We start from the raw sequence: 26611 nt of genomic DNA on the forward strand, positions 1-26611 counted from the left end.
TCCGGGTTAGTGTAAACTCCCTCCTGTAGAATGAACAGGGGGAGGGTCCGCAGCTTTATTCAGAATTGGGTCAGGTCAACAGGATGAAGGGCAGCATCAGCCGGAGAAGCAGCAGCCCCTGGAGACAGTCAGCCTCTTCAGTGTAACAACCTCCTCTTCCTGCAGCCTGGACTCCAGTTCCCTTCAGTGTCCACTAACTCTACAAAATGGCCGCCCCACAGTCAGCCTTTTATAGGCACCCCACCAAGGGTCCAGCAGGGTCCAGAAGGTTTTGGAATGTCCCTATTCTATCCTATGGGTCTTTTTCCTGAGGTGTCCGTTATGGCAGTTACTGTCCACCATTTTAGGCATCTAGGCTCTACCTCAGAAAAGGGAGGGATTTCTGGGTCTGTGAGGAAACATGGGGTCAAGGAGCACCTAACCCCCATGTCAACGACAAAAATTCCCAGTGGACATAAAAATGTGAAAGGTTATGAGGGGCAAAAAGGGCACAAAATAAATAATGACAGGAGGGACCACCCAACGGGCAGACAGGTCTAACAGGTTGCCTACACGCTTACAGTTAGCTTCCTGCCATTTCAAATAGGCGTTCCCCATCTGGGCTGGAGGGAAGTCCGCGTTCCCTATAAAGGGAGTCAGGGGTGACACGACAGTCGAGAGCCCACACCTTTCCTGCACCTTGTCCCATACCTTCATAGTGGATCTCAAAAAAATGGAGATGTAGGCACCTAGTGGTCGATGTCTTTTGGGAAGCCAGGGGACCTTCCAAATATGGATACCAGCCACCCCCTGTCTATGAAACACCAGCGTTTTTCAAATTCTAGTTGATACCACTCTACCATACAGCGTAATTGTGCCGCCTCGTAAAAACGCCCCAAGTACGAGACACCGAGTCCCCATCCTCCTGAGTCAGATGAGGTGGCAAGCAATACGTGCTTTCTTCGCACCCCATATGAAGCCATCGACGAGTTGCTGTAGTTGGAACAATATCTTAGGCGGCGGACATAGTGGGAGTGTCTGCATTATGTAAAGAAGACGGGATGGCAGCCACTTTGCCAAGCCACTAACTGTGCAGCTCTTGTCGAACCTTAGTCAATATTTCTGAGTAATTCACCTGGGCAATCTTCTCGGTTGTCGAAAGACCCGGATCCCCAGATAAGTGATGCCGCTAGAGGCCCATGTGAACAGGAATTGCACTGCTATCTGGTGTTGATCTGTGGTAGGTACTGTTAAGTCTGCGTCTTTCTCAGGTTCAATCTAAAACCCGACGCTGAGCTAAATGTACCGATTTCTTCCATCGGGGGAAAGAAAGCAACGGACGAGTCAAAAAGAGCACCACATCATCGGCATAGAGCAAAATCTGGTGTTCTCTATCTCCCATCGGGATCCCAGTGGCAGTGGGTAGTTGTCAAACTCGTTCGTCGAAAGGCTCCATTTAGAGCGTGAATAGGAGAGGGGAGAGTGGGAACCCCTGTCTCGTACCTCACCCAATCCGAAAGGGGTGGGAAGCCACCATGTTCACTCTGATGCGGGCCTGCGGGCTCTGGTAGACACAATTCACCCACTTTGTGAATCTCTTCCCTATTCCAAACCTACAGAGAACTTGTAGTAGGTATGGCCAGTGGACCCGGTCAAATGCCAAAAAGATCGCTGGGGTCTGGGTGTGTTGCCCTTATCCAAGAGATGACATAGTCGCCGGGTCCCGTCGCAGCAATTACGCTCCAGGATAAAGCCCGACTGATAAGGGTTGACCATGCCTTGCATATGGGGGCAAGCCTCGCCGCTAAAATACTTGTGAATATCTTCAGCTCAACATTGAGCAGAGATATAGGGCGGTATGAAGTACATTCCTGGGGGTCCTTCCCCGGCTTTGGAAGAACTACTATCTCGGCCATGGACATTGATGGGGCTAGCCTCCCGGTCATACTAAAGGTGTTAAACAAGCCACAGAAGGGGGGCAAGGTCCGATACAAAGATTTTATAGAAGTCGGCTGGGAAAAAGTCCTCGCCCACAGCTCTCCCGGCGGAGAGTCCCTGAATGGCTCGCAGGACCTCTTCGGGTCTGATATACGCCTCCAGGTGGGCTGCCTCTGAGGCCCATAGAGGGGTCAAAGGCGCGGGGCAAGTGTAGTCCTCTGCCACCACGGGGTCAAGGCAGTCCGCCGCGTAGAGGCCAGTGAAGAAGGCCTCAAACTCGGCCGCAATGTCCCCATCCAAATTCAGGAGCTCTCCACTGGCGTTTTTGATCTCTGCGACCCGTTGTGATGCCGTCTCTGCCTGGAGCACGTGAGCCAGAAGCTACCCAGCCTTGTTCCCCCCTCATAATAGAGCTGCCTAGTGTGAAGCAGAGCATACTCGGCCCAGTCGAGATCAAGGGCCCTCAACTGTTTCCTCGCCCTATTAAGTAACCGCCGTGTTTGAACTATCCAAGTGCGAGGGTGGACTCCCTCCAGCTCCCAAACTTGGGCTTCTAGTTCCTCCTTTTTGGCTCTACTGTCTTTGGTCAGGCCCGCCGCAATAGCTATACAGCTTGCTCGGAGGACCGCCTTAAGGGCATCCCAGAGTATGTCTATAGCAACAGAGCCCACGTCATTCACCTTCAAATATGCTTTAATAGCTCCCCGTATCTCAGCAATATGGGAATCGTATGTGAGCAGTTTGTGGTTCAAACGCCACGACCTCTGTCGAGGGGAACCACCAGGAAGGATCAGTGTTAACACAATCAGGGAGTGGCCCAAGAATGCCCCCACCCTGATGGACACCTCCTCTGTAGCTGCCGTGACCCTGGGTGAGGTCCAAAATAGATCTATACAGGCATACGTTTGGTGCGCTGCTGAAAAGAAAGTGTATTCCTGAGCGTTCGGGTAGCGATGATGCCACGCATCCTTGAGCTCAACCTCATCCAACCTCTGTAGTAATGTGTCGGAGATGGAGCCAGTGTGTCCCACCCTGAGCAACTATCTTTCCAGATGGGCATCCGGGACCAAATTGAAATCATGATCGTATGTATCATAGCTCAGAGAAAGTCTTCCTGCTGCTCGTTGCAGCTATAAACAGAGGCTTTTGTGTGTATGCGCATTTCCATCGATATCCTCAACGCCAATAGTCTACCCACTACCTCCACCTGAACCCCCAAGACGGTCCCTTGGAATTGCGTGGTATGAGGATTGCCACACCTGCCCCTCTTCCCCATTCCCGATAAAAAATATTGTCTGTCAAACCATTATGACCGGAGTCTCTGCCAGTCGGCACGCAGGAGATGGGTCTCTTGTAAGAGACAGATATTACATTTGGTATCTCTCAACAAGGCAAGAAGCGCTCGTCTCTCAACCAGTGAGTTAAAGTCCCAAACATTGAAGTTCATAATAACCACTTTAAGGCCTATCATGGGTGTATGGATTGAGTGTAAGCCTGGGCAGCAGCTGTGCATTGGCACGCCATCCTAACTGTGCATGGTCTCCTGTTCCCCTCCGCCCACACTAGTCCATTGGAAGGCCCCTCAATCTCTCGGTCCCCCTCCCGAAGGACCTTGCGACTCCCGCCTAAAGGCGGAATCTCCGTGCTCCCCTCCAGGGAGATTACTGCCTACAGACTACAGACGGTGCAGTATTAAGGTCCACAGTATTCCCGCCCCCTGTATGAGTGCCACCCAGCCTCCCCAGTCTCTGTCTGCCACTACCGAGTCATGGTAGCAAAAGGCCTCAGATCTGGTATGGGTAGGAAGAAGAAGAAAGAGGAAGAAAGAAATAGAGTAGAGTGAGAAGGAACAAAAAAACTTTCCAAGTCGTCCTCCGACAGCAATGAGTCGCACATTCGTGCAAGGGTCCATGTATCTAATGAACAGTCATCACCCCTCCAAAGGTGGGATTCCCCCCACCAAGACTGACGGTAACTGTTAAGGTCAGTCATTGGCCTGGTCGCTGGTAACCTCCCGGTCTTGGATTTGACGCAGAAGGGCTTCCCTTTCCTTCTGACTTTCTTCCTATGATGGCCTCTTCTCTGGTTCAATTTAGGTGGCCTCCCAGAGGATGGGCATCCCTCTGGCGCCTCAGAGTTGCCCGCCGCTGACAAAGGCATTGCCAGGGGCTTCCTTCGCCTCCTATAGGTTCCGCACTCCTTGTGTCTCCTTCTTCCAGCCGAAGGTCAAGCAAAAAGGATGGCCCCACCTGTTACAAATTCCTTGCTCCCGAAGGAAGGCTGTAACAGGTTGCAGCTCTTTACGCCTCTGACGGGTGAGGGGGAGAGGTCTTGGAAAACCCCTACCTGAAGCCCCTCAAACTTCCCCGTCATGCAGTGAGTGCACTCCAACGCGATTTCCTTGTCCCTCAGCTCCGGTGCTACTTGCTTAAAGAAGCAAAGTACCCACTTCTCAAGCTAGCCTCCGTCCACTTGAAGTGGCAAGCCTTTGAGTCGGAGATTGGAACGTCTTGAGCGGTTCTCCAAATCTTCCAGCTTGAGATAAAGCTCCTCATTCCATTCACGCAGATCGACCAGTTCCCGAGCTTGTTCAGTGATTTCTTCCACTCTGCGATCCCCGTTGCATTCCAGGGATTCCACCCTGTCTCCCACCTCCTGGAGTTCCATTCATAGCTGTTTAATATCAGAGGCCATAACTTGCCACAGTCCTGCAAAGTCACCCCGGAGCCAGCTGAACAGCTTCTCCAGAAACCCCTTTGTGATCTCGTCTTCTGCTCGCCCGGTATCTGGGGTCCATCTCTCTCACACTTGGCTGCAATCCCTGTGGATCGGATCCGGGCCCCCCTGGTTTCTTCACACTTGGTTTCTGGAGCAAGTCTTTAATTGATGCGACCTTCTTGGACCGTTGAGTGGTCATTGCCGTTTGCCGGTGTGACGCGGGCCAACAAACTCCCTTCCCCGCGTTATTTCGAATGGGGATTAGCGCTCCTCCTGTTGTCCACAGGTCCGGATGTATGGCGCCCACCACCGTAACTCTGCGATACCCTTCGAGTCGTCCCCTCTGAAGCGAGGGAGTTAGAGAGGAGGAAATCGTTCGTTTCACAAGCATTGATTTTGGCTTTAGGAAAACCAACAGGTACACATTAGTGAGTTTTTCTTCGGTTGTGGTGTAGTTTGGGACAACAGTGGGTGGTTACAATGGTAGTTTTTTAGCGGGGGTATCACGATGATTGTGAGTGAATAATTTGCACGTTATAAAGGAATGGGAGGATTAGATGGTGGAGCATACTTTGTTTATTAATAGCTTTCTCTGTTTTGTTTTGAACAATTGGTATAGTTGACTCTGTTTTATTTTACAGAAACCCCTGACGAAGTGCCTTTTTGGCACGAAATGCATTGGGTTACATGAACTGGGTCGATGTTGAAGTTTATTTAATTGCACGTGTTGTTGTTAAAAACCTGGATCGGAAAGCAGCAGCATTTGAAAATGTCAAATAAACTTTTACAAGGTATTTCTTTGTCTCTGTGATATCTAATCAAAAAGATGGATTAAATCAGTGAGTACATTGTTCAAGCTTGAGGAAATATGGAATAAAAAGATGTATCAAATATGGGAAAAGGTCCCACTTACGCAGTGCATGAGTTCGGCTCGTCAGTTCACGTGCCTTGGGTTTCTTTACTTTTAGAAAGTAGGCAGTTTCATGTCTAACCAACCTGTGTGCCTCTGCCTGTTTGTGTATTGTCTGTCTGGTTTTGGAGTGACAGGGGTGGGGATGTGCATTCACTGTAGACAACCACTGGGGGGTGGAGGTTTGCCTGGCCCTTCCTAGATGACTCAGAGCTGGGCTGAATAGACCGTGGCTGAATTTAGAGTGGTGGGAGGAGATTTGCTTGTACCTGAATAGGGCCTGTCTCCCTTGCACAATGCTATCTCCACCCCCCGTGGTAATACAGCACCAGTGAGTACAGAAATGGTTAGGACTGGGCTCGGAGACCATTGCACAAGGAGAACAAAGACATTTGGGGGTTAAAATATTTGACCTAAAACCCCAGATCTTTAGATTACTTCTGGACTCAAGAGGAACCTCCGCCAAGGAGTAAAGCTGAAGAGCTGTGAGCAGGAGCACTGCCTCTTTGCTGTGTGGAGTTGGCCGACAGTTGCTGTTTCTGCCAAGGATAGGACAAAGACAGGAACTTTGCTTTGAACCTGCTTGAAGAGGATCTCCAAGTGCCGGTGTGTGCTGGCCTTCTGTTCTGAAGTCTCAGGGCCACAAAGACTTCACCCCAACTCCCCTGAACTCTATAGCTGAGAGGTCTGACCTGCCAGGAGGTGCTTACTCCAGTTTTGGGCATCTGGAGGTTCTTCCTGCTGTTGGGAGCTGGAAGCAACTTGAAAGAATTAAGAAAACCTGTCAGCGACGCCGCTCTGATGCCGAGATCCTGCACCGAGGCCTGGGGCTCCGCTCGTGAAGTGAAGGATGCACCGCAGCTCCGATGCCCTTCGACACCCGAGGTTGCTTGCAGTTATTGGCAGTGCCCGAGGCCGGAGCCTCACCGTCAACGTAATCGTCTTACCCTGTCCTGGGCACGACACCTCGCCTCCTCGTGGACACGACATCTCGCCTCCCATGTGGCAGCCAGGGAGCCGGCCTCGACCTCCCCACCGACGCCTCACTTCCACGATGCCTGCATTGTCACGGACTTCGTTTCCAAGGTACTGTTTGTTCGCGGTCAGCACCATACTTTGAATGTATTGCTGTCACAACGTCGCAATAGCCCCAGGTGGAGCTATTTATTTTCTACAACCTTTATTTTTTGCAATAGCTGTTCTAAAGTCATATCTTATTACCTGTATAATGGATTTTTCTTATTTTAATCTTGTTGAGTTTAGATAAAGATGCTTTATTGTTCTAAACTGGTGTGGTGTCCATTTGTGGTGTTATCACTGTATCACTGTATTACTGTATGTTTTGAGTAAAAAGACTTTACACATTGCATTTGGGATAAGTCTGTCTGCTTGTGCCAAGCTACCCAGGGGGTGAGCAGCGCTTATCTAAAGTGAGTATCCCCATTACCCTGACTAGAAGCAAGGGTCCCTATTTGGACCAAGGTACCTACCTCTGCCAATTAGAGAGACTCATTTCTACCATATAACATAGTCTAAGCATACTTTAACAATAAATAAAAAACTTTAAAATGTACCTTTTCTGTATCTTTCAGATTGGCTTTTAGTTTGGGCCTCAAAACTCCTTTTGGCTTTCTTCTGGATTCAAACACTGCTCTCTTGAAGATCATGAGGGCCACCTGAAGTATAAAGGATATCATAGGTAAAAAATGAATTGTCTGAAAATACATTTTTAGAAGCGCCTTTAAAATTCTGGCAATCTCTGTAAGTGTGCCTAATGTCTGGAACTCCATCCCACAATAAGGACATGCCAACAAGAACTTTTAGAAACAGCTAAACAAGCTATTAATCAACTTCATTTACTCCAATGTTGGACAACCTTCAATGGAGATCTCGTGTATCACAATGGTTCAGAGCTACTGTTTTACTGCAAGTATGTGCATTTCTGCTGATATCTCCGTGACTCTTTTTTTCTATTTTCCTCATAACCATATATAAGATTGGCACTGTTTTTATTCGGTTCTTTTATGATAATTACCAAACAATATTCTTTTGCTTTGTATCATCTGAATGTCAACCTGTGTAAAGCCACTTAACGTTTTTGTGTCTAGTTCACGCAATTTAAACTATGAAAGTATAAATAAATTCATATATAAGAGTTTATACTGTCATATCTCAATGCCTTTTCACTGGGAATGAGGTGGCTCTTTGAGCTCATGGGTGTACACAGTTAAATAGTTTTTAATCTTATTGCTAAGTGAAGGTGGGGTCCATAGTGAATATATTATGTTAAGAGGATTTGTATGGTGATTTTCCATTATGTCTAAGGTCCAAAAGAGCTTTCAGAAACTCAGGGCATCCTTTACAGCTCTGGGTGACTCCCAAGTGGTTTTGGTGATACACAAATAGAGTTGATTGATTGTTGACCAGAGTAAATTCAATTCAATTCAATTAAGCCTCATTCGGTAGATAATGTACAACCATAAAAGCATTCTAAAAAATAACATCGCAATTAGTCACTAAAATTGTTCTAAAACTGTTCAGTACATATTGTCACTCAATTTTTAATTTTCTATACAGATTACTACTCCAATATCAATCACAGTTAATAGGTAATAATAAAGTGCACTTATTAAAAAACAAAACATATTGCTACTCCAATGTTAATCACAATTAATATATAGACATTAGTATACTAATACCCGGTATGAGCACATCATTACACTAAAAAGCAGCATTTATAAAAACTTTGACTCACAATGTTATCAGGGAACAGTGTATAATAATTCATTTATCTAGATTCATGTTCATGAGGCTTAGGTAAACAAAAGTGCTAAAGTGATAAAGTGCACATGTGTGGGACTATGGCTAATTTCAGTCTGAAATTTATAAAGCCTCAAGGTATTTCAGAGGTCTACTAGTTTTTCCAATGTTAAGGCTTCCAAATATGAGTTATACTTTCTTCTCCTGATTGCCATTTGTATAAAAACAATGACTGTATTGCAAATTTTATAATTTCCTAAACTACAAATATAGTTAAAAGCCTATTTGTAAGAATACAGTTTATTGGCTAAAAATAAAGGTTTTAAAACAGATTTCCTAATGTCCCGATAAAAACTGCAAAAATGGATCAAGTTCAGCGTAGTCTGTGGGGTCTTTCAGTCACCGGGGCAGTTTGGGAGGGTATGACTCCACTTTCCCATTCTGGGGAAGGCTATTTGGTAGTGTAAGGAGACCATCCTTAACCTTGTCAAATAGAATCTATGATGGATATTTCTTACCGAGATCAGGTACTATTGGATGCCCATCAAAAGTGGGCCTTCACAGTACGATTTAACACTGCATTAAACCTGCTTCCGCATCTCTTGCAGATTCCCTAGAAGTTGCTAGCCTTATCTTTAAATCCTTTTTGCTAGAATCCTGGATGGACATTGGATCATCACCACCTTACATTCTTTTAGGAGGTTAAAAATATACTCTAAACTGGGGATTTTTAGGTCTCGCTGGCGTTGCAGGGCGAAGCCCTGCCGCCAACGAGACTTATAGCCGCCTTACTCCCTGCCAAGGAAGTCAGAGCAGTGAGCGAGCAGCTCCAGACCTGTGCACGAGCCGACTCAGGTCCGTGAACGCGCGGGAACGTCAACGTGCACGTTCACGCGCATCACGCTCCTGTCCTCCCGCGTCTCTTCCGAGGCGCGCTCCAGGCCGACTGGTGGTGGTGCGTGTTCCAGCGTTAGGTAAGTGAGGGCCGGGGGGGATTTGTTTGCTTTTTAGCAGGGCTATTGGTGTGTGGCAGCCACAGGGACCTTAGCCTCGCAGCGAGGGAAGGTGGGCGCTGCGTCGCTGCTCAGGAAGCTCATTGTGCACATCTTCTCCTTTCATGCCTCGGCCTCCTGTGCGCAGTGGCGGGACTAGCTCCTCTAACCAGCGCTTTGGCCCGAACTTCAGCTCAGCTACCCCCAGCCCTGTTAAAAGTTATTGTGACTAAATTCGGTCTGCAAACACGCAAAATTTCATTCCTAGAGGAACAATGGGCTGGTTCCAGTATTTAAAAAAAGAAATTTTTAAGAGCGCGACCTTCACCCGAAGGTATAGGGTATGAGAGCCCTTTACATGAGCACCAGTTGCGCTACATAAGGACACATTCTTTTTTGCCTTCCTCTTTGAAGTCTGTTTCTGTGTCTTGGCTAAACTATGTAGGATGTCGGTTCTGCGTGTTGCAGCCTCACATAGCGCCACCCTAGGCTCTCACTGTGATTGTTTATTTTATCTGTGCTTCTCATGAAAATGCTTTTTTCAGGCCTGCTACCCAAGATGGCACCACAGTGTGTCTCACAATATCGACACTTGACACTGTTCAGTTGTGAAGAAGCAATATCACAGTGAGCTAGAACCCCCTGCGGTGAGCAGGTTTCCATCTCATTACATGGCAGCTGTGGCGACTGGTGAGTCAACGTCCATCAGGGCTTTAGAACCTCCCCAGGACGTCAGTGGAAGTCTCACAATCCACTGCGTTTTGTTTTGGTTGACAGTGGGCGTGTCTGCGCAAGCAACGCTGGGATCTTAAACCTACCACATACCTTTGTTTCCCTTCTACCTCTCCCTCTCGCCCTCCCCTTCACCACCATCCATGTTTTTTTTGTGGTTTTTTTTAAACTTTTTTTTAAACCTTTATTGACATCAAAAGGAAAGACAAGTCGAGGCCTACAGCCAAGCCGGCCGGCCGCAATGTGCAAGATAATCAGGAGTCACCAGGCAAATATTACATAATCAATCAATACAAAGCAGAGGCCGTACAATCGCAGAAGGGGAGAAGAAATACAGAAACCAAAGGGCTAAAACACAGGAATAAATAAGGCTTAATTTTATAATATGGGGAGAAGACATATGACAGGCTCACTTTCAATACGGAGGCATCCGATATCCCAAACCAACCTCAACATTAATAAGGGGGCATGGGGGCAAAATATCGGGGGGACAATACAATGCATTCAAGAAAATCAGGATACGTGAGACACAATCAGCCCCTGAGCATTATCCTCGTAACATGCCCGCCACCCAAGACACTACCAAGCCAGAACAGAGGGATCGGAAAAACAATGCATCAAAACCAGCCCGTCATAGTAACCTCTGGGACACAGGAAGGAAAAAAAGGGGGGGGGACGAAGTGGGGAAGGGGAAGAGGAAGGGAAAGGAAAATGGAGGGAAGACAAAATAAAACAATAAAAAGAAAATAAGAAAATATGAAGAACGAAAGGAAGAAGACACGCCGACACAGGCCCCCCGTGGCGGGAAGACAGGAGACAAAAGGAGTAGCGGCCCAAGTGGGGGTATGGCGATCGGGGAGAAAGACAGCCGAAACATAGCAGGAGGATTAACGACGCCACACCCCCCACCCGAAACACACCATAGGAGGTCGGGACAGACGCGGCCTCACGAAAAAGAGATACAAAAGGGCCATAGAACCAGAAGACAAACAAAAAATAGAGCCCAACCCACCCGTCCCACCCTGCACCCCTGTAGAAGGCTATGGCCCACCCTTCAAACAGCGTGCCTGTCGCCCTAAACCAGAACCCGAAATATAGCGAGAAGTAAGAAAGAAGAAAGAGACAAAAAGGCAACAAAAGCGGAGAAAAGAAGACAGGAGGGAGGAGCAGAATAAACATAATCCGAACGGGCGGCCGCAGCCCTCCGCCCAACCAGACAAGCACAGTCAAAAACAGACCAGGACGACACCCCATCACGCGCCACAAAACATTAGGAGAAGGGGACCTCCCACCTTTCTGCGATTAAAAACAATTATGCTACTAAATCGTATACCGGGAATCAAACGGAAGTCGTACATTTCACCCCCAACCCTTTCGAGCGACAAACCCCACCCACCACATGACAATGTAAAACCACATACTAAATACTAAATCAGCATATAATCGAGTGGAATGGTGACTAGCATAGTTACGTGGGGGGTAGATAGATCCACAAGGGAGCAATAGTCCAAACAGAAAGTATCGATGCATCAGATATCGCAGCACGAGCAATGAAAAACAGGAGTTCGGTTGCGCCACTGGAGCGGGCGAGGTGGCCCCAATTATAGACACAGGCAAAGTCATCGAAGCAGGCACAGGAGGCAGTCCACCAATAGTTTCAGGCAACAATGTCGAACAGGGTCGCAGTACAGCATCCAAGTCCCCGGGGTCCGAACCTTGAAAAGCAGGGCGCCCCAAAGTCACCGACACACTACACTATCTTCGATCAGTGGCGGAGACACTCAAGTCAATCGAGGGGGGCGAGGCAATGAAGTCTTCGAAACAAGAGGGCGACAAGAAGAAATGGCCACCCAAAATGGCGGCAGATCGTGGCGTACCCACCGAGACGCCCAGGGCCAGGGAAGCGTGTAGGGATCTCAGGGCTTCCAGGATATCTCTGACCGTCGGCTCACGTCCACCAGATCCGCTCCCCACACCAATAGGCAACACGGGCCCGCCGCCACAGGATGATTCTCGTTTCAGAGGGTCGGCCGCCATTTCGTGAATCAGCCCAATCGCCGCTCACCAAGACCCCCGGAAAGAACAGTTCTCAAATGTAGGACTTTACAAGCTCCGGGGGTCCCAGCAAGGGCGGCCTCGATGCCAAAAGGATGTCCGCCCAAGACGGGTCTCCGCCAGCACCAGCACCGGTGCCCCAATCAAGCGGAGTCCGGGCCCCGAGGACCAGGGCCGCCGGACAAACAGCGGCGGGTAGAGACCCCTTCACAGACTCAGGTCCCCGGGCCTCTCACCCGTGTCGGCCGAGCGGCCACCAGGGCAGGCCCAGGTCAGGATCGCCGGGATCTTCGCACATCGGCTCCCAACACTGGTTGTCGCTCTCGGCCGGGGCCGAGAGCCGTCGGATCCCACCGGCCAGGTCCCGGTCCAAGTCTCGCCGAGGCCCCGATCTCTCAGAGGCCACAACTCCGGAGCCACTGCACACCGAGACCCCGGGGTCGGATGGTAAGTACAAACAAGCCGTTATGTTTCCAATGCCCCAAAAATGTGTCGTCCCCGGACAGGATAGAAGACAGGATAGGCAATCAGGACGGAGGGCTGCGGGAGCCGAGCTAAAGGGCGACCATTACGGCCGCGAGCTAGGCTCCTCCCTCACCACCATCCATGGTTGACGAGTTGGTAGTAGGCTCAAAACCCCCGCCCATACAGCTGACCCGATTCCTCATCCCACAGAAATACTACTTTCAAAGATGGCAGCTCGATGTTATCCCTGTGTTACGATTGAGGGTTTTCCCCTTTTCATTGTTTATTTCTGGTGTATCACGCTGCTAACTCTGAGAATGTTTCCCCCATCCATATCCATCAGGGTTTGACTCCTGTGTCCCTATTAATCTATGCCGATCATATTTTTCCGTATGCAGTCCTCCGTACTACTTGCGGATTGCTCACAGCACAGAAATATTCAGTAGGATAAAACCTCAACCCCAATAAAATACGACATTCTTTGGAGCCACCAGCCCCTCCCCTTTTGCATTTGGACTCTGTTCTACTTTGGAAGTAAATATTTGTGCATGTGGAGCAGAAACACATCGGGTAGTTATGTGAATACCTATAAAATGATACACTTGTTTGCAGTCTCAGGCTTTTCAATAGCCACCCGCTACCCTCTTCTAGGAACACTTATGTAAAACATGACATCAAAGCATCAAGCATTTGCAATGCAATAGGTTTCGCATTTATGCACGTTTAAGCTACTGGCATTGGAGCCACCAGCCCCTCCCCTTTTGCATTTGGACTCTGTTCTACTTTGTGTATGTGGAGCGGAAACGCATTGGGTAGTTATGTGAATACCTATAAAATGATACACTTGTTTGTAGTCTCAGGCTTTTCAATAGCCACCCGCTACCCTCTTCTAGGAACACTTATGTAAAACATGACATCAAAGCATCAAGCATTTGCAATGCAATAGGTTTCGCATTTATGCACGTTTAAGCTACTGGCATTGGAGCCACCAGCCCCTCCCCTTTTGCATTTGGACTCTGTTCTACTTTGTGTATGTGGAGCGGAAACGCATTGGGTAGTTATGTGAATACCTACAAAATGATACACTTGTTTGTAGTCTCAGGCTTTTCAATAGCCACCTGCTACCCTCTCCTAGGAACGCTTATGTAAAACACGACATCAAAGCATCAAGCATTTGCAGTGCAATAGGTCTCTCATTTATGCGAGTTTAAGCTATTGGCATTGTAAATGACAATGGCTTTTATTTATGTTTTAAAAACAAAAATAAAAGGCATTGTTATTTGCAATGCCAATTGCTCAAACACGCATAAATGCGAGACCTATTGCATTGCAAATGCTTGTTTTTCTATAGTCGAGGGCAAGGCAATCCCTTGTTATATCCTTAGTCAACTTGGTCTCATCTTTAGTCCAAATTCCATGCCAGAAAGTAAGGGATGCCATGCTAATAAAATCGCTAATATAAGGTACGCACAGCTCTCTGTGAACTATATTTGACGCAGTAGAATTTGGAACGGCTAAGACCCTTTTTAAAGATTTATTTTCCTGGATTTGTAAAAGGGATGTATTAGCACTCCCCCATACGGCTGCTCAATAGCATGAGCCTGTAATACACTTACTCCTATACAGTGTAAGGATTTCCCGTACCGGTTATTACATATTTTTTAAGAAATTTCAGCTAGCATAGATTAATATGTGCGCTCCAAGTACATTTCCTATTGAAAAGAATACCCAGATAGGTAAAAGATAATATTCTTTCAATTCGGACACCTCCCGCATGATGTTGCCTGTTCTTCAATCTACTTTTCCCGCAAGTAAAAACAAAAGTTTTACTAAGCTTCAACTGTAAATCTTTTTCGGCCATGAACTGCGTGTATCTTTCTATTAAGACTTGTGAGCCATTCACAGTCCATGACAATAGGACTCCGTCATCTGCATATAGGAGTACTGGGGTTACGAGTATACCAACTCTAGTGGCATCAGCACTTAGGTTTTGTAAGAACAGGTCAAAATTTTGTAAGAACAGGTCAAAATTATTAATATATAGGGAGAATAAAAGGGGCGCTAAAACACATCCTTGTCATATCCCCCGGGTGACTCTAAAATTGGGCGTACATTTACATTTTGTGCCAAACCGCACTCTTGAAGTTAAAAAAATATATATTTGCAATACATACAAAATAAGGTCATTTGGAGCGCCCAGCCCTTTTGATGTTTGCCATAATTTAGCATGGTTGACCAGGTCGAAAGCACTGGTAAGATCGACAAAACAAAGGTGTGACAAAGGAGTGACTGACCTTCCTTAGCTTGGGTATAGTTCCATAATAGCAGCTCGAACGTTACGCATTGTTCCACCATCTCAATTCCCCTTCCAAAGCCATATTGGGCCTCAGTTAGGATATTATTCTCGTTTACCCAACTTTCCAGTCTTCCTAGCATAATTCTGCCCATCAGTTCAGATGTGGAATCGAGGAGGGATAGGGGCGGTATCTCTTTGCGTTCCCTCTGTCTTTTTAAAGATAGGTACTATTATGCTTTCTACCCACGTTGCAGGTAACACTCCACCTATAGTAGCATTAAAAACGCTTAGTAAAATCGGTGACCAAAAGTGTATATTAGATTTAAAAACGTCAATAGGTACCCCATCTGGTCTTGCTGCTTTGCCATTTGCACTTTTGTTTAACGCATGTTTAATTTCATCCATGGTAATAGATGCTATCTTAACAGTGTCCACTAAAATAAAATGACTATTACCATCTCTCGTAGAGATCTCATCATCTGGATTAAAAATACACTCAAAGTGGGGCGTGGCCAACAGCATGGCCGACTAAGTCGAGTCTCCCGGCAGCTCCGGCGAGCTGATCTTGATCCGGCATATCTACGGCATCCGATAGTCCCGTAATCGACATTGAGGGACGGCTAAAGATCCCGTGACAACCTGGAGAGACGAATTGGGGCGTGTGGCAGACGGTAACGGGGAGAACCGCCGAGAAGTCCCCGGAGAAGAGCACTGCAGGATCAAAGATGGCGGCGAACTGCTGAGGAGGAGGCGTCGCTCTGAGCAGTGGACCCGGGCACGGAGGCTGCCCCGAGAAAGTGAGAGCGGCGGCGCCCGGGGTCTCGTAGCGCGCCAGGAGCCTACTGAAGCTGGAGGAGGTGGGACCCGGGGACAGAGGTCCGCCGAGGGAGACACGGGAGGTGGTGCCGAGAGGCCCCCCTGCCCGACCGACTCACCCGGCCCGCAAGAGTGTGCCTGGGGCGGCGGACACTGGGAACCCTTGATCGGGCAGAAAAGCACTCCGGGACAAGGGCCACACTGGCGGTCTGGGCGACTGGAACCACACTAGAGCAGGTGAGTAGACTGCGGGGGGAGGCCTGGCGTGCTGCGACCCCCCGAATATCCACAGGGGGAGAATCCTGCACCTTCCCTGAGTAGCTGGACGGCGGCCGTGGAGTGCCCCAGACTGGTCGGAGTGGCGGTGGGGAAAGGACGCGACTGGAAGGAGGCCGAGCCTTGGGAACACAGCGTGAGTGGAAGGCGACTGGCAGAGCAGATTTGGAGGCACGACATGGAGGCCGCACCACTTCGACCCCCCCTCCACCCGGGGACAATGCTGGCCTCTGACCTTCGCCCCCGCATTCTGGAACTACGGGGGGCCTGTAGGCACCGTGGAGGACTGGGTCGGACGGAACCAGGAGCGTTGCTGCACCCCCGGTGACGCTGAGCAGGGGTTCCCACCCGGTGGTAGGCGAGAGTGTAACTGGAGTCCAATAGATCCTCTGAGCCTCGGACTTCGGCGACTGCACGGTCCGAGGGAGGCTGGTGCTTGACAGAGCTGGGGAACGAACCAGACAGGGATCCATCAACACGGAACGACCGGCCAAGGAGTACGATATGGGGAAAAAGGAGGCGGCCGCCAGGGCTCCACGACAGGGAACCCTGGACCGATATGACATGGCCACACCCGTCACAGAGACTGAGCCCCAGGGGTCCCGCTCGGATACGGCGCTACTGATGGGGGCCATCCAGGCATCGCGAGAGGATATCCAGGCATCGCGAGCGGCGCTAGAAGTCAAAATTGGAGAGGTGGGCTCGGAGGTAACTCTGTTACGGCAGGACTTCCGTAATTTGACGGAGAGGGTGACCACTGCGAAGACCAGACTGGGCGACGCGGAAGATATCATCCACACGCTGAAGAAAGACGTGGCGGAGCTCCAGGCCTCCCATAAGCACCTCCAATGGAAGGTGGATGATGCAGAAAATAGGGCCCGCCGCAATAACCTCCGCTTTGTGGGTTTTCGTGAAGGAATTGAGGGGAATAACATGGCGGCGTTCCTGCATGCCTGGCTTCAGAAGACCTTCCCGACAGCGAGCTTCTCCAATTGCTTTATAATAGAAAGAGCGCACCAGGCACTGCTGGCGAAGCCGCCGGTGGGGGCGAGACCGTGACCGGTCAGTGCCCGCTTCTTGAACTTTGCGGACCGCGACACCATATTGAGAGAGGCCCGAAAACTTGGGGAGATCCAGCTGGAGAATACACAAATCATGATCTTCCCGGACTACTGCCAAGAGGTGCAGAAGCAGAGGCGCTCCTTCGACCTGGTGAAAGCGAAATTGAGAGACTTACTTATTTAGTACATGTTGCTCTTCCCGGCAAAATTGAACGTTGTATTCCAGGAGAAGACGCACTTTTTCACCCACCCAGAGGATGCGTGGCAGTGGCTTGAGGAACTACCCAGGCAGACAATTAAGACAAAAAGCTGGCTATTGTGAAAAACACATAATCATAAACATCAAATTGATAAAATTAAAGCAATGGACTGGAATGGTATCAAAAGGTTGATTTTTAATATAATTATAAAAGATGTATGGATACATATGATTCAATAAAAAATGGTTACATGATATGAGTAAACATTACTTCATTGGAATTTTCATTGAATGGATATAGAACAAACATATCGATATACATAAAATAAGGGGTAGGGGGCTTTTTCTTAAAAATAATTTCTCAAATTTTTATAAAAAATATAAGGCTGTATGTCAACGCGTTTCGACAAAGTCATTTGTCTTCATCAGGACAGATCGGTATTCAGCCACTTTTTCTAAATGAAATAAGATAAAACAAAATCACATATAAATCACAGTACATTGCTATTACTAGTATTTACATAGATAGAACATGATTCAGTTTAAAGGAAATTTTTCCTTCTTTTTTTCTTTTTCTTCACATAGCCAGACTTATATCGTAGTATAACATTAATTTAAGGACACAAAGTTGGAAAACACTTACATATTTCATAAACATCACAGTATTATCAGTAACGGGATTAATCCCAAGAATATTCGTTCGACAGAAGATGGCGTAACATTTTAGGAAACCTGTATCTCTAAACATACCTATAGTTCTAGATTAGTACAGTGAACTATTACAAAAGGCTATTTCCCATATATCTCACCTGGATATATCTCACCTATATGTAATTTTATATAGGCAGACAGCCTATCTCAAATGAATAAGAAAACTGCGAATTTTGGCTAAAAAGTCAATTTTATTAAGGAGACATAATTGTTGTGCGTATGCTGGAATATTATGGCATGATGTCTAATTTGAAAACCAAAGGTAATTAAACACTGTGGATACAGAAAATCTGATCCTTCTAGAATTTCAATTGCGGTAGGCTGCAAGATCAATAAATGATCGATATATTATATGAGTTCACACACTTAAAAAAGAGCCTACGTCGGTTTATTTACATTTAATTGCCAAATATCCTTACCTAAAAAAAGAGAAGTTATGAACTAATAGGTTCGTGGTAGATGAAGCGAGTAAGGCGCCTCTCTTCTTATATCCGGAGACGGTATGTGATAACTGTTTAAGAAGAAAAATACGATGTATAAGGTCCTATACCAATTTATTAAATGTTCTCAAATTTTCTCCATGTCTCAGTAAGGCGTTCTTATTAGGTAATATTCTTACCTGTTTAAACAATAATCACTGCTTCCATCTTACTACTGCCTACAAATACTTTTCAACGTCTTTAAAAGCGAGGGAAACCGTTCCTCGTTGTTTTCATTACAAGCCGGTTATTAGTTTAGCTAGAAGGAAATATTGTTTTATCTCATTAGCTGCTCAAAGAATTATTTAAAAGGTCTAAACAGAACCTCCTTTCTACTAGTGTTTACCTTTCATGCGAAGTTCAGGGGAATACTGGGAAGGGCGGAGACCGTGGTATGATTTTTCTCCGTTAGTATTTCAAAAATTTAGTTTCGTGTCAAAAAGCTGCGCTAGAAATTGCATGAAAGGTCTAAAATGCCATCTTTTTACTAAAGTTTACCTGTCATACAGAGCGCAGGGAAACGCGAGAAAAGGGGCGGCAACCGTGGTATCTCTCTGCTCCGCTTGCGTTTCAAAGGGCGGCTGTAGTTCAAAGGAGGCTGCAGTTCATGATAGATGCCTGTTGAACGTTATAAACACCCGCTGTTTAGAGAAAGGGGGGGGGGAAGGCCAAACCACTCGGTTAAACTAGCAATGGATATTTAACGGTTGCGACCTTAAAAAAGAATTCCGTTTGGCAAATACGGAAATACATGCTAACAATGCGAGGATTCCACGGAGCTATAGCGAAAATTTACAGATCTAAAAAGCGCGAAGTTCGAAGCGTCTCTGCCTTCCTCAGTAGTTCGTGTAGAAAAGGATGATTACCTGTAGTCCTTTTACTACTGTTATTTATATCCCAAGTGGGCTCCGCCCTTATGTTGGCTCTGCCCTTATTTAAAGAGACACTTTCTTTAAATAAGTACTGACTAGGTACTGAGTAAATATTATATCAGAAAATCGGGATTTAAATTAAAACAACATCATACTGAAATTTTATAGGAAAAGGGGCGGGCATTGTCATTTTATAGGAAAAGGAGCGGGCATTGTCAGAGTGGAAAGAATATATTTTCCATTGCATATGTTCATCGCAATAATATGACAAAGGGTTCAGTGGTATCATATTATCGCGTTTTCCCACGGCAAGTCTTGGTTTAATCCATGGTCGAAAGTCCCAAGGGTGAAGATCCAAAAGACTTCCCTTTTTCTACGAACATCATCTCCTCCTTGATTTTGCTGCACGTGGATTTTTTCTAAAATCCGCCATTTCAATTCTTCAGGTTTATGTTTGAATTCTATAAAATGGTTTACCAACGGAGCTGTGATCTTTTGTGTTTTAATAGCTGACCTATGCTCGGTTAGCCTAGTCTTTATCATGCGTGACGTCTCACCCACATAACCAAGGTTACACGGACATATGAGTAAATATACAACATTTTTTGTGTTGCATGTCCAAAACTCTCTTGCTTGAATCTTTATCTTATTGAAATCCATTGTTTCACCTATTATGATGGTTTCACAAGATTGGCAGGAACCACAACGTGAAGTGCCCTTGATGGCATTTACTCCATCAATTGATTTTTGAATAAAGGGAGTACTAATAGTATTACCTTTATGCCGGGAATGGACCACGTGATCTTTTAGGTTTTTGTTTCGCTTATGGGCAAACATGGGCTTTTGTAGTTTGTTCTGGTTGTCTATAACATTTAAAAGATGCCAGTTTGAATTTATTATCTGTCTAATTGTGGAATTCATGGTTGAATGTTTAGTAATGCAAACTAATTTCGGATCTACTTTCTGTTTTTGTGAGTTCAAAAGAGTGTCACGATCATAAAATCTCGCTCTCTTGTATGCTCCTCTAACTAAACGACGAGGGTATCCTCTCTCAAGGAACTTTCGTTTCATAATTTCAGCTTGAGTGTCGAAGTCCTTTATATTGGTACAGTTCCGCCTTACTCTCAAAAATTGAGAGAAGGGGATACTGTCCTTCTGGCATCGTGGATGGTAACTCTTGAAGTGCAAGAGGGTGTTTCGAGCGGTAGGCTTAGTGAACAAGTCTACTTCGAGAGCACCTTCTTTGTTTTTAATATTTATGTCTAGGAACTCAACTTTCGATTCATTGATGTGTGCCGTAAACCGTAGATTTTCATCTGTAAGGTTTAGCCACAAAAGGAATTCATCCAGAGTCTGTTTCCCATCGGTCCAAATGAAAAAGATGTCGTCAATGTAACGGTACCAATGGGAAACAGACTCGAAGAAAGGTGCTACCTCATTGAAGATGAATTTGCTTTCAAACAGGATCATATAGATGTTGGCTATCGACGGAGCTATTGAAGCCCCCATGCTAACTCCTTTGACTTGTAAAAACAAATCCTTACCAAATTCAAAAAAGTTTTCTTTCAGGACTAAAGTCAGACAGTCTTTAATAAAAGGCTTAGAGCAGGGAATCTTGTGTAAATCAATGAACCACATTGTGGCCTCAATTGCTTCTGCCTGCGGTATATTACTATACAACGACTCTACGTCGAGAGTCACTAAAATATCATTATCTTCTTTGAAGGCTAAATTTTCAACTTTCGTAATAATATCACCAGTGTCTTTTACGTAAGATTGCGAAAGAGAGATGTAAGGGCGTAGGATCTGATCCAAGTATTTTGAAAGGGCTTCTAGTGGGGTCCCGATTGTAGAGACGATCGGACGATATGGTGGATTTTTTTGGTCCTTGTGGATCTTAGGCAATCCATATATGCAGGATACCTTTCTGTCAGATTTGTTTAGGAATTCATATTCCTTTTTATTTATTATGCCTTCATTCATAGCTTTAGTGGTTAACCTATTTATAGTTTTCACTATTCTCTCAGTAGGATTAGTTTTCATTTTTTTATAAAAAATCGGGTCATTTAGCATTTTAGTCATATTTTCTTCATAGGTATTACAATCCACTAGGACTATCCCTCCGCCTTTATCGCTACTCTTAATGACAATGGTGTCATTGTTCTTAAGACTTTCAAGAGATTGATATTCTTCTCTTGAAATGTTGTATTTGGGTTTTGGTATAAACCTTAAAGTCCGTGTAACCTTGGTTATGTGGGTGAGACGTCACGCATGATAAAGACTAGGCTAACCGAGCATAGGTCAGCTATTAAAACACAAAAGATCACAGCTCCGTTGGTAAACCATTTTATAGAATTCAAACATAAACCTGAAGAATTGAAATGGCGGATTTTAGAAAAAATCCACGTGCAGCAAAATCAAGGAGGAGATGATGTTCGTAGAAAAAGGGAAGTCTTTTGGATCTTCACCCTTGGGACTTTCGACCATGGATTAAACCAAGACTTGCCGTGGGAAAACGCGATAATATGATACCACTGAACCCTTTGTCATATTATTGCGATGAACATATGCAATGGAAAATATATTCTTTCCACTCTGACAATGCCCGCTCCTTTTCCTATAAAATGACAATGCCCGCCCCTTTTCCTATAAAATTTCAGTATGATGTTGTTTTAATTTAAATCCCGATTTTCTGATATAATATTTACTCAGTACCTAGTCAGTACTTACTTAAAGAAAGTGTCTCTTTAAATAAGGGCAGAGCCAACATAAGGGCGGAGCCCACTTGGGATATAAATAACAGTAGTAAAAGGACTACAGGTAATCATCCTTTTCTACACGAACTACTGAGGAAGGCAGAGACGCTTCGAACTTCGCGCTTTTTAGATCGGTAAGTTTTCGCTATAGCTCCGTGGAATCCTCGCATTGTTAGCATGTATTTCCGTATTTGCCAAACGGAATTCTTTTTTAAGGTCGCAACCGTTAAATATCCATTGCTAGTTTAACCGAGTGGTTTGGCCTTCCCCCCCCCCTTTCTCTAAACAGCGGGTGTTTGTAACGTTCAACAGGCATCTATCATGAACTGCAGCCTCCTTTGAACTACAGCCGCCCTTTGAAACGCAAGCGGAGCAGAGAGATACCACGGTTGCCGCCCCTTTTCTCGCGTTTCCCTGCGCTCTGTATGACAGGTAAACTTTAGTAAAAAGATGGCATTTTAGACCTTTCATGCAATTTCTAGCGCAGCTTTTTGACACGAAACTAAATTTTATTTTACGAACTGCAGCTGCTTTTCGAGATACAGCCGCCTTTTGAAATACTAACGGAGAAAAATCATACCACGGTCTCCGCCCTTCCCAGTATTCCCCTGAACTTCGCATGAAAGGTAAACACTAGTAGAAAGGAGGTTCTGTTTAGACCTTTTAAATAATTCTTTGAGCAGCTAATGAGATAAAACAATATTTCCTTCTAGCTAAACTAATAACCGGCTTGTAATGAAAACAACGAGGAACGGTTTCCCTCGCTTTTAAAGACGTTGAAAAGTATTTGTAGGCAGTAGTAAGATGGAAGCAGTGATTATTGTTTAAACAGGTAAGAATATTACCTAATAAGAACGCCTTACTGAGACATGGAGAAAATTTGAGAACATTTAATAAATTGGTATAGGACCTTATACATCGTATTTTTCTTCTTAAACAGTTATCACATACCGTCTCCGGATATAAGAAGAGAGGCGCCTTACTCGCTTCATCTACCACGAACCTATTAGTTCATAACTTCTCTTTTTTTAGGTAAGGATATTTGGCAATTAAATGTAAATAAACCGACGTAGGCTCTTTTTTAAGTGTGTGAACTCATATAATATATCGATCATTTATTGATCTTGCAGCCTACCGCAATTGAAATTCTAGAAAGATCAGATTTTCTGTATCCACAGTGTTATTTACCTTTGGTTTTCAAATTAGACATCATGCCATAATATTCCAGCATACGCACAACAATTATGTCTCCTTAATAAAATTGACTTTTTAGCCAAAATTCGCAGTTTTCTTATTCATTTGAGATAGGCTGTCTGCCTATATAAAATTACATATAGGTGAGATATATCCAGGTGAGATATATGGGAAATAGCCTTTTGTAATAGTTCACTGTACTAATCTAGAACTATAGGTATGTTTAGAGATACAGGTTTCCTAAAATGTTACGCCATCTTCTGTCGAACGAATATTCTTGGGATTAATCCCGTTACTGATAATACTGTGATGTTTATGAAATATGTAAGTGTTTTCCAACTTTGTGTCCTTAAATTAATGTTATACTACGATATAAGTCTGGCTATGTGAAGAAAAAGAAAAAAAGAAGGAAAAATTTCCTTTAAACTGAATCATGTTCTATCTATGTAAATACTAGTAATAGCAATGTACTGTGATTTATATGTGATTTTGTTTTATCTTATTTCATTTAGAAAAAGTGGCTGAATACCGATCTGTCCTGATGAAGACAAATGACTTTGTCGAAACGCGTTGACATACAGCCTTATATTTTTTATAAAAATTTGAGAAATTATTTTTAAGAAAAAGCCCCCTACCCCTTATTTTATGTATATCGATATGTTTGTTCTATATCCATTCAATGAAAATTCCAATGAAGTAATGTTTACTCATATCATGTAACCATTTTTTATTGAATCATATGTATCCATACATCTTTTATAATTATATTAAAAATCAACCTTTTGATACCATTCCAGTCCATTGCTTTAATTTTATCAATTTGATGTTTATGATTATGTGTTTTTCACAATAGCCAGCTTTTTGTCTTAATTGTCTGCCTGGGTAGATACCTTTGCACAAAAACTGTTTTCCCTGACCCAGGAGTACGATCCACATCAGGGGGTCCTTGTTACCCACAAAAAAAGTGGCTTGAGGAACGCCCGACTTTACGGAGACTGGAGGACAGACGACATGAGTCCGGGTCGGGCACGCCAGCAGCGGGGGCCCGGTGGGGGCAGCAAAAGACTTAGAGATCAAGAGGGTCACGCGGCAGCAGGAGGCTGAAGACGACCCCGTATCTCACGCAAAACTCGGTTCAGAGAAGACGGCAGAGTTCGTCATCCCCGGTGCCTGGAGATAAAGCAGGGTCTAGATTTCGCTGTCTAGCGAGCAATGCTCACTCTGAAGGGGAAGAGGACACTGGTGGACACTCCACAGGAGACGAGGACGCAGGGACTCCTTCCATGCACCCACTGGTGGCGGCGATCAACTAGACGGAGCAGGAGACAGACAAGGAGGCCGGGGTCTCTCAAGGCGATATCCAGGACTCCCATTCTTGAAGTTGGGGCTGTTGGGACGATGAAGATACTGGCTCAAGGCCGGACTGCACGCAAGTTGACACACACAACCTATTCCCTTTGAGTAACAGTTTTTAGAGGTACTTTGTCCCCTTGTAGACAGCTACAGCTGAGGGGAGAGTTGCAAGCCCCCAGGATTCTTGTCCGGGAGCTGGGTTGCTAGGGGGGTCTCAGGGGTGGGCGACAGACCTTCTCTGCCCAAAGGTCCTGTACTTAGCAATTTGGAAGGGATGGGGCTGGCGGGGGGAGAGGTGGGGTGGGGGGAGTTGGGGTAGTGGACAGTTGTTTCATGTTTGGGCTCCATGGGGGGAGATGGGAGCTGTTTTCCTCTGTGATGCGGGAGGGGGGAGTTGGGGGGGGTGTTTTTAGCATGTCGCAATACTCATATGTACCCACGACCTGAAGGCCCTGTGCACGGGCCCCTTGAACAACACTTGCTTCGATGCAGGACACGATGGTGACAAGCCCAATGGGGGGAAGGTCTGGCCCAAGGTGAGCTTAAGATACTAACGTGAAACGTTAACTGCCTTGGCAGCAAGATTAAGCGAGGGTTAGTCCACAACTATGTGAAGAGAGTAGGAGCAGACGCCATACTACTACAAGAAACACACTTGCAGGACACCAAATGCGCCTTCCTCGCCAGAGGACAGTACAGAGTCCTCGCTCATGCAGGGTTCACCTCTGGCTCACGGGGAGTAGCACCCACATTTTCAAATAACCCAGACCTGGTCTGATCACCAGGGGACGTATGTGGGAGTGAGGGGACACTGGAGAAGGCAGGAATACACGTTTCTCTCGGTCTATGCACTGCCCAAATTGCAGACTGGTACACTCAGAGCTATCACTGACATCCTCCTGACCACATCAGACACAGTCCAAGTACTGGGGGGCGACTTTAAGGATGTCATGGACTCGGCGACCGACAGGACGGGAGACAGAGATAGAGCCACGACTCCCACGTTGCTGGCTAGGATGATGGCTGCATTGGGCTTGGTAGATGTGTGGAGATGGCTCCATCCGGAGGCTAGGGCCTACTCGTTCTTCTCCGGAGCACATAAAGTATACTCCCGACTAGATTATATCTTCATGGCCAGACGGGCACTGCATGTCACTGACAAGGTGGAGTACGAGGCGCGGGGCTTATCGGACCACTCGGCCCTTCTGGCTGAGGTGGGGGGGAGGAGAGAACAAGGCGCAATACATGGCGTCTAGCGGCATGGGATCTGCAAAACGCTGACATATTGCGCAGCCTGCGGGCAGATGTGAAGTTATACATCGCGGAGAATGAAGGCTCAGTTTCGTCCTGGGTAGTGTTCTGGGAAGCCCTTAAGGCAGTCCTGAGGGACAGGGCACAGAATAGGGTAGCGGGGGAAAAGAGAAAAGAGAGGTAGGAGGCCCGCCTGCTGGAAGTCCAGATTCTGGCCTTGGAACAGAAGCATCAGACTACTAAAGACCTGGGGCCCCTCAGACAGCTCTTAGACGTACAACGTCAGTATAGACACCTGGTGACAGGGGAAGCAAAGACACGGGCCCTGGCGACGCTACACCGTTTGTACGATGTGGGGGATAAATCTGGGAGGTTGCTGGCGTGGCTCAGTAGAAAAGAGAGAGATGCGAGGTGGGTAGAGAGGGTGAGGGACGGGCAGGGGGGCTGGGTACGGACCGACGAGCAAATTGCTGAGTCCTTCGCGAGATACTACCGCGCCTTTTATGAAGCCAGGGATCTGGGTGATCTGCAATACATGAGCCACATAGAGCTCCCGAGTCTCGCGGAAGACGACCAACGCGTGTTGGAAGCAGACGTAACGATTGACGAAGTTAAGGAGGCTCTAGCTAGACTCAGGGCAGGGAAGTCCCCGTTACCCAATGGCTTCCCGGCGGAATTTTTTAAAAAGACGGCGGACCTACTGGCCCGTCATTTATTGGGACTCTTCGAGGACGCGGTGGTAGAGGGAGAGCTGCCGCTAGATCTCCGCCAAGCCACAATTATTCCAATTTACAAAGA

General features: G+C 46.2%; 1 protein-coding gene across 5 annotated transcripts in view; it reads right to left on the reverse strand.

The window, feature by feature from the left end:
- The window catches only part of CFAP54 (cilia and flagella associated protein 54), a 2603731-nt gene that overhangs the window by 2332916 nt on the left and 244204 nt on the right, over positions 1-26611 (reverse strand). For all 5 annotated transcript variants that reach the window (XR_013608312.1, XR_013608313.1, XM_078677994.1 and 2 more), the window contains exon 8: positions 7120-7221. Coding sequence is in view for 3 of the 5 variants with exons in the window: in XM_078677994.1 (XP_078534120.1) it covers positions 7120-7221 (102 nt within the window). In the remaining 2 variants the exon portion in view is untranslated. The remainder of the gene's footprint in view (positions 1-7119; positions 7222-26611) is intronic.

Source organism: Lissotriton helveticus, chromosome 1_1 (genome assembly GCF_964261635.1).
Source record: "Lissotriton helveticus chromosome 1_1, aLisHel1.1, whole genome shotgun sequence".
NCBI classification, from domain to species: Eukaryota; Metazoa; Chordata; class Amphibia; order Caudata; family Salamandridae; genus Lissotriton; species Lissotriton helveticus.